General features: G+C 44.1%; 1 protein-coding gene across 5 annotated transcripts in view; it reads right to left on the reverse strand.

Moving 5' to 3' along the window:
* Positions 1-8,690, reverse strand: part of STRADA (STE20 related adaptor alpha) — a 28,229-nt gene that overhangs the window by 6,951 nt on the left and 12,588 nt on the right. For 2 of the 5 annotated variants that reach the window (XM_004707269.2, XM_045299733.1), the window contains exons 3-4: positions 7,310-7,367; positions 4,722-4,750 (exon numbers count right to left, since the gene is read on the reverse strand). The exons of 2 other annotated variants lie outside the window; for them this stretch is intronic. In XM_004707269.2, coding sequence (XP_004707326.1) covers positions 4,722-4,750; positions 7,310-7,367 — 87 coding nt within the window. The remainder of the gene's footprint in view (positions 1-4,721; positions 4,751-7,309; positions 7,368-8,690) is intronic. One more of the 5 variants, XM_045299736.1, reaches the window with a different exon arrangement.

Raw genomic sequence — 8,690 nt, forward strand, 5'->3', positions numbered from 1 at the left:
CCCCCAAGCCAACAGGGAGACCCTTCCCCTGGAGCTAGTGCCCTGACTCCGGACTCCTGGCCGCCTCCACTGTGGCATTCCGATCATAGCAGCACGAGCTAGCCAAGCCCCAGTAGGCAAGCAAAAGTGAGCTCATTTAGCAAAGAAGGTCCATTTCTCATTTCATCCATGTTAAGATTTCTAAGACTCATCCATGTTCTTGTATTTAGCCAGTCCACCCATCTTCAGGGTTTGCGTGTATTTACTCATCGTGGGGTGCACCTCAATTTTAATGCTAGTGAGCATTTTGTGCATTTATGAGCTGGGTTACTGCTAACAAGCCTGAACACAATTCTTGGTGCATCCATGCAAGAGGTCCTCGTGCCTGGGCAGGAATCTGCCAGGCCACACATGACTGGACCGCTCAACCTCACAAGCTCCACTACAGTTTCCCACCATGGCTCTGCCTCCCCAACTCCTACCAGCACTGGATGCGTGTGCTTTTCCTAACACTTGACCTTTTCAGGCGGTGGCTTTAGGGGGCCAGCCCAAGAGCTCTCAAGTGGCAATCCCTACATGCTTAGGATTTACAAGCTGCATACTAGTTTTGTCTTTTAGAGACTCATCCTCTTAACCGTATGCCTCCAACCCCCGCACACAGCCTTGCCCTGCAGGTTCTGTTTTCTCAGGGACTGAATTACTCTGCAGTCATAGGAACGTGATCCCGCCCGGTGCCCCTCTCGCCACACTTGCTACTTCTGTCCTGTTACAAACAGGCATATTCTGACCTAAGGGGCCCAGCCGCTTGCTTCCTCTGCCTGGTCCAATCTAGCCCTTCACTTCCCCATTCCGCCATCGCTGCCTCTTGCTCATCACTGAGGTCTAATTTACATGCCAACTGTTCCCCCCAAGAGTCGGTTCAACTAGGAAAAGTGACCAGACTTAGTGACATCTGTCACATGGCCTGCTTCACTCGCTTCCCGACAGCACTGTCTCCACGAGGATGCGCGCGGCATAGGGCCTTCACCATGCACTGTTCAGTTCACTGATGTGTTCCCCGTGGCCAGAACAAAGCTGGCACAAGCTTGCTTGTTCGCTAAGTTGTCTACGCAAAGCTTCCATAAACTAAGGCCGTTTGTCCTAGAATGTTCACCACGGACATGGCTACACCATCTTTTCTTAAACAGATTTAGCCTGTGACTGATGGAACAGAAAACCCTCTACTTCGACCAAATAACTTAAGAGTACTGCCTGCCTTTTTGAATTCTACAGGCAGAGAACAGGCCAAAGGAGCGACATCTGTTGTCGTCCTAGAAAAGAAAGGAGCCCTCCCTGGGTCAGCTCAGGTCAGCAGAATTGCTGGGAGGAGCACAGGAGGTAGAGGGGCCTTAGCTCAAAGGATAGGGCCCCTGCCTGCTAGGCTTCAAAGAGTTTGATCTTCACCAACTTGGTTCAAAGGTATGGGACTGCCATGCCGTTTGGCCAAGAAAATGGAGTCTCTCGTTAAAGCTGAAGTGGCAGAGGTCTGCCATGCCCGAGGGGTCTGCTAGGTTAGAGGAGAGGGTCGCCATTCAGACGAATAAGGAGAATGGGGCCGCCCAGAACCAAAGGAGCCGAGTTGTCATCCGAGTGGGCCTGGAAGGCAGGGCTGAAGCCCGAGACCAAGGGGCCTCTACCCAGAATCCAGAAGCCACGGCCAACACCCAGAGTCTGGAAGGCGGGCCACTGCCCAGGCGGACAGCTCATGTCACTTGTTTGGCTGGATTCCATACTTGCTTAGTGTCCACTACCCTCTCTTCGCTCTAGGTCCTCATTTTCCACGGAGATGTCTACCTTATGCTACTCCCACCAGTGTACCTTGGAAGCAGACAACGTATTCTCAATTTCACAGGTTCGCAAATCAAGAGGACTTTTGCCCCAGGATGGAATATGCATAATGCCTCATCTACATTTTATTTAAATGATTCAAAAGACAAAGACTCTGGGCTTGTTCAGCAAGCAGGACTTGAAACACATACTAATAAAGATCAAAGGCTACAGCGTCCAGTATGGGTTACCCGTCAACACAGAGAGAAGAAATCCTCACACCTGAGCCAACAGACAACATGGTAACAGAGAGAGAAACAAGGACGCTAGCAAGGGCTTCATTGTCCTCGATCCGCTTTCAGCTCCTATCGAAGCAGCAATTAAAAAATCAAATAACACACTGCACTGGGCAAAATGCTGTGTTAACAAAGCAAGATGTCATTCTGAGGACTAAGGTTCACCTGATCCTGATTGTGTTGCTTTGAATTGGCTCATGCACGAGAAAGCTGGGTAACGAAGAAGGAAAACTGCAGAAGTGAAGCCTTTGAGCTGCGGTATCGATGACGATTGCCGCACTCAGAATACCAAACGTGGACAGCCAGAACAACAACAAGTACGGTCTTTGGTCACGGTATCAGGAGGGACCGGTTCCTGGAGAAAGACACCATGCGTGGTAATTAGAGGGTCAGTTAAAAAATAACAGGAAGACCCTCAAGGAGTTAAAAATGACGCAGCGGCTGCAAGAATGGGCACAACTGTAGAAAGATGAGGAGGATGGTGCAGTGTCTTGTAAGCTGGCAAACAACTGGATGGCACCGAACAACGCGCTTGTAGATATGACCCTACATTATGTTAATCAGGCCCAGGTGCTGTCGGTGAGGTCAGGTGTGTCTCATGCCTCTCTACTTAGGATATAAATGAGGCTAACGATGCAGAGTAGGAAGCAGAGACGGGGAAGACACGTGCCAAGCCACAGGAAGAGAAAGCCTTTCCGTGAGCGAGCATCCTGAATGTACACCTTTAACGTCATAAACTGTGAGAAAATACGTTTCTGTTGGTTAGAGCCACCCACTTGTGGTTGCTGCTGTCCCAAATGTGCTCGCTCTCTCAGTCATGCACTTCCCATAACCCTGAGAGGGACTCTGCCTACCCGTCGCACTGCCACAGACCAGATGTGGAGCTGGTAGAGTAAGTCATTCCACCGTGCTGTGACTAGTCAGTCACTTGACAAATATTTCTACTATTTTTGTGGAATACAACTAAGTATTCAGTGTTCATTTTAAAGGTGACTGGGAACATGAAGCCCTGGGCAATGAGTGAACCAGTCTAGTGGCCGCTGTGGTTCCTTGACCCCATGTCCCTACCTCCTCTGAACATGGAGGCTCTTCAGTGTGACGGACCTCACGAGCTGTTCCATGCCTGTCTCAGCTGATAAATCACCACTAAGTTTTGCTGTGTGGAAATTGTCACGTTAAAAAAACCCCAACTTCTCAGGAATCTTTCTTTTTAATGAAGACCAAACCAAAAACCAAGCTCACTGCCACTGAGTCAATGCTGACTCATCACGGCCCACCTGTGGGATCCTAAGACTGTCACTGCTGATGGGAGCGGAACAGCACTACAGACACAGTTCGTGTCCCCGCTGCCATCAGCGGTCTGCCACATATAAGACATGGGAGACAGTCAGCAGTATTTCTGAAGGACAAGGCCTGGTTGAATATTGCCTCGGAAGAGCAGTTCGACTCTTTATTGAGTTGGAGGCTGAAATTCACGGGGGCAAGAAAGATTGTGCCCACTCTCTTTGAATGCAACATGGCATCCTTTTGCAGGTATAATGTATAGCTACAGTATATTGTCTTGACAAAGAAACTAATTCTATCAAAGTCTTTCTTAGTTTCTTCACCCATGAAAACCATTCTATTGAATTTAGAGCGTTGGAAAAAATACACCAGTTGCTGATACCCAGAAATGGCAATAAAATGCTAACTTTGTTTAAAGAGCTAAAGACAGAATACATATGATGAAGCACACAAAAACAGTATTTATGAGATGATGCCAAATAAACACACAGGTTTCACCTAGGATAACTTTTGTTATAATGCTGGTATCTTTGAAAATATAATAATGCCATCTTGTGAGTTGGTATTATATTCTGGGGGAAAAAATATTGCTAATTGATTCCATAGGGAATTTGGGGCTCTCCATCTGACAGAAGTCCCAGACTAGCAATCTACATAAACACAGCCACCACCTTTCTCAAAGAAATTCCTAATCCTCATCCCCTCCTTGGCTGGGCGGGAGTGAGGTGGTGGTGGTGCGCAGCGTGGGGCACCTGCGAGTCTAGAGAGAGGTGTGAATCCCCCAGACCAGCGCTCTTAGCCGCCCTCTGGAAGGCACTCAGGTGACAAACATTGTAAGGAGCCCCGCATGCACTGGGTGCTGGTGCCTTAGCTAAACTAGGCATGAGCAGGAGGCAGGGCAAGAGTCTTGTCACTTTGCAAATAGGGAAAGAATAATTTTTCGATCTTGTGCTTCTTTTGGGGTGGGAGATTTGAGGTCCTGCCTCCCTATGTAGACAGAGAACGATATTCTCTCTGTGGACTGAAATTAATTATGAACAGTTAAGGCAGGGAAATTCGGTACCATTAGCCACTGTTTGTGGAGGAGAGGAGGAGAGGAGGTAGAGTTGGGTAGCAAGGGGCTGGGGTGATGGTGGGGAAACTGTAATTCCCAGGACAGAGGTAAGAAGTACAGGAGACTTTTCATTCTCCAGACTATATATACCTCACAACTTTTTTCCAGGGTGAAACCTGATTTTTGACAAATAATGACACTCCAAATGCAGCTCAGTGACAGAGAAGCCAACAGAACACACAAATGTCCACAAGTCATCTCCATGCAATGGCCACAGTGCTAGAGGCTAGCACGACACTTACTTTTCTCCGAGTGTCACCCGGAGGCTGCTCTGGAGTAGAGAAATTGGTTGTTGGCATTTTTTTTTTTTTTTGGCACAAGACACACCCACATTCAGAACAGCAATTATTGCAATGGCAATTACACTTATTAATAGAAACTGGTTAAGAGTCATGACAACACAAAAATGCCTGTGGTGCTACATATAAACACACACACACACACACAGAGACCCACAGTAAACATGCTGCAGGTAGATGAGGGTTTAAATGGCCATCTCAGTCGCTTCAAATATTGGCCCAGCTGCGGGGGCATTCATTCTCTAGCGGCCTTGAACTCCGCCACAAGAGTTCTAGCTCTGCATCCGTGTCTCAGGAGCACACGCTGTCACTTTCGATCCACTGGTGGCAGAGTCTTCTCCTTTGTGAATGAAGTGTTTCTTTTCAAGTTAATAGATGACCACACTCCAGGGAGTGCAGAGTAAAACTCAGGGTTAAAAAAAAAAAGTTTGATATGGGGGCCCCTTTGCTTGTGCAGTGAGATCTGGTCTATTCTGTGAACAGATGCAGCAGGGGGCTTGTTGACACTGCTGTTCTGGGTAACAATAAAGGCAGGTCAACTAAGACAACTGTTTACTCTTAGACACATTTAGAATCTCTGCTTCTGACTTTCTATTCTGTAACAGTAATCAAAATCATCAAAGAGGATGACTTAATTGTAAAGTACTGGGGGTGTCGAACATTTCCAAATACCTTAACTTACACTGTTTCAGATTTCTTCTCTAAAAACCCAAATTCGCTACCATTGAGTTGATTCCAACTCACAGTGACCCTGAAAGGCAGACTAGAACTGCCCCGTGTGGGCTTCTGAAGCAATAAAACTTTACGGGAGTAGAAAGCTCATCTTTCTTCCTTGGAGCAGCTGGTGGTTTTGAACTGCTGACTTGGGGTTAATAGCCCAACTCGTAATTCATTATGCCACCAGGGGTCCTTTCCAATCTCTGAAACGATACAGAATCATAGCTGTACATCCACCTACAAGGTAGCGTAGTGGAGTCAACTGGCCTCAAGATGATTTTATTTTTTTTGCCTTAGGCATCAATCTACCAATGGCAGGAGCAGCTGCTTGAATCCGCCAAAGAAGCCAGGTAAACAGATTTTTTTTAAAAAGATCTAACCACCAAGTCTTCCAAAGTACAAGGGAAATTCGAAGTTGGCAGAGACTCCATAACAAATTTCACCACGCAGTGAATGGTCTATAAAAAAGGTCTCCATCCTCCTTGAATCATTGATTAGGGCACTGTCAAAAGGCAGCCAGAGTGCCTATACCCAAGACATTGAAACCAAAAGCAATGAATTTAATCCACATACAAATTCATTGTAAACTAGGTTTCGGATCGATGCCCGTTTCATGCCCCTTTATGATGGGAGAGAATGAGAACAGGCCCACAAGGCAGGTGTTTTGTTCCGGAAGCCCTTCCTTGAGCATGCAGCTAACGTTTACTCTTTAAAACTGGAACAAAAATAATTCATTCCTTTTTAAAACTCATTTGTCTAAAAGACAGCGCTAAGCTCACCTATAATACAACTCCAGAAGTTCTTTGAGTAGCACTGAGGAAAACAAACTAATCAATACACTCTAGTCACAAGGTTAAGCTTTCCATGATTCATGCCTATTTGTGGGTAGTTTGCTGTTGACTTTTTCTGTGTAGTTGACTTGTGCCTTAGGAGACCCCCAGAGGGGAACTGCTCCACAGGGTTTCTGGATCGTAATTACTATGTAACAGGCTGGCAGGTCTTTTTCTTCAGTAGTGCCACTGGGTGAGCTTAAAACATCAACCTTCTAGTTACCAACTGAGGGCAAACCTTTTGCTCCCCCACTCCTACCCCAGCACCAAGGTCCTTCATTTGGGGATTATTTGGGATCAGTTAACTCACATACACAATCTGGCAACCTATTCCTTTAGCTATAGGATCAGAAAAACAGATGCTACTATGATTAGCTTTGTAGAAAACTAAGTTCTTTGCCTAAAATTAAGATTACAGTGTCCTCCAAAGGGCTCTCTTTAAAAATGGCCAAAGGGAAGTGTTAAGCCTGTTAATCTTCAAAGTTCACAACCTACTTACCTTCTAAATGTAACTTTTAAATATAACAAGATTTTAATATTTGTGCCCTGACAGATATCTCAGTTTTCTTGAATCTCATAATGTCTGTCATGAAAAGATCATTCAATTAGATTGATCAGGACAAAAAAATTTTTTTCAGCATTGTTCTGACTTTAAAATCTTTAAGACTAGAAACTTTTAAGCCCTTGTTTTTATTTTCCTCTTGGGAATACGATTTCAACTGGACAAATACTTAGAAGAAAACATGCCCCTTTAAGTACAGACTGGATTTCCCACAATCAGGACATGCCCAGGACCACTGCCAGGTTACTACTGAGATGTCCTCCACGCTCTGGAATCTAAGGAACCAAGAAAGAGCCACACCAGTCAAACAACCATAGCTTACACTGGTCCTCTGAATGGCTAATTTCTACAAACTGACCGAAGTCAAAACAGAGGAGTCCTATTTATCCTGAAATGAAAGTTAAATGCTGTATCGTACTTACCTCCAAAGAGTTCCAAATCTCTTAAGCCCTCAACAATGAACTTTTCCGAGACCCACCGCTAAAGAGGAAAACCCCAAAGAAAATTAGTATTTCTCCCACGTTAGAGAAAATGAGATATCATCCAATAGACAGACAAATAAACCGACAATGACAAAACCAGATCACACAGTTAGTTAAGTGTCTATGGGGGAATCTTGAAAAGATTTCTAATGCTGTTCTCTACTCTTCCTTGCCTAATTTAAATCTTAAATCTCACAGATGAAAAAGAAGCAGAACTGGGTCTAAAAGCAAAGAATGTGTTTGTCCTTCCTATACAAAACAGAGGGTCTGTGCACAGGGTCAAAGCCGACTTCACAGCACCTGACAACACCTTCATCTGTAGCACTGCCTTTTGGTTCCACCTTGCTCGTTCTATGGCCCACCATTACAGATGCTTTGGATCATCCATGCCAACTTGAAAAATATTAGTAGTATTCACAATACAGAAGAGAGTGATGAATGTGAGTTTTTCACAAACTTCTAATCGTTTGTAGCAGGAGACCCAGCAAACTGCATACTCTGTCATCCATGAGACTTTCCAAAGATGCCACCCCTTACATTTTTACCAAGTGTGTTTGGTAAACAAGCATGGCTGACCTACGGTTCACTGTACTGGCCTGTTTCAAATGAGTACTAGATTTCCATCCTACTGCTCAGTGGTCTGGTTTTACCCATATCAGACTGGGTTGAAACAGAAAAGCAGCTCATCTTTAGAAGCAATGGAATCAAGATTGAATTTCACTAAAGACTAGTGTTCAAGTTTGGCTTGGCTTCATTCTTTCCACTAGGCAGAGTTCAGGTTAAAGAAAGCCTCGGGTTTCCCTATTAATTAACAGTGAGTTTATTCTATATAAATTCTTCTTATATATATAAACATAAGAAAAAAAGATTAAGCAACATTAAAAAATAAGTTGCATAATACACAAAGCTTTATTTTAACGTTATTCTGTTGTTTTCTATATCAATTTTTCCCCAAATTAGAAAAAAAGTAACACTTTAGATTAAAATTACAATTTAAAACTTCAAATGCAATGTGTAGCAATATATAATTTACACTTTAATATTTAAAATGATACTTAAAATGTCTTATAGCACTTATATACTGTTCAAAATGTTAGTCATTTATTACTACATTTTTAAAAAGTTGGTCTTTTATGAAATTATAGGTGCCTATAAAGGAGTTAACGTCGGTATTTGTTCTTGAGGTCATTTTAAAAAGCTGAGACATTTTGAGGCATAACAAAAATTTTTTTTTTCTTTTTAAACATTTTATTAGGGGCTCATACAACTGTTATCCCAATCCATACACACATCAATTGTGTAAAGCGCATTTGTACATCGT

Source organism: Echinops telfairi, unplaced genomic scaffold (genome assembly GCF_000313985.2).
Source record: "Echinops telfairi isolate 266 unplaced genomic scaffold, ASM31398v2 ScPeMD7_7458;HRSCAF=8496, whole genome shotgun sequence".
In the NCBI taxonomy this organism is placed as follows: domain Eukaryota; kingdom Metazoa; phylum Chordata; class Mammalia; order Afrosoricida; family Tenrecidae; genus Echinops; species Echinops telfairi.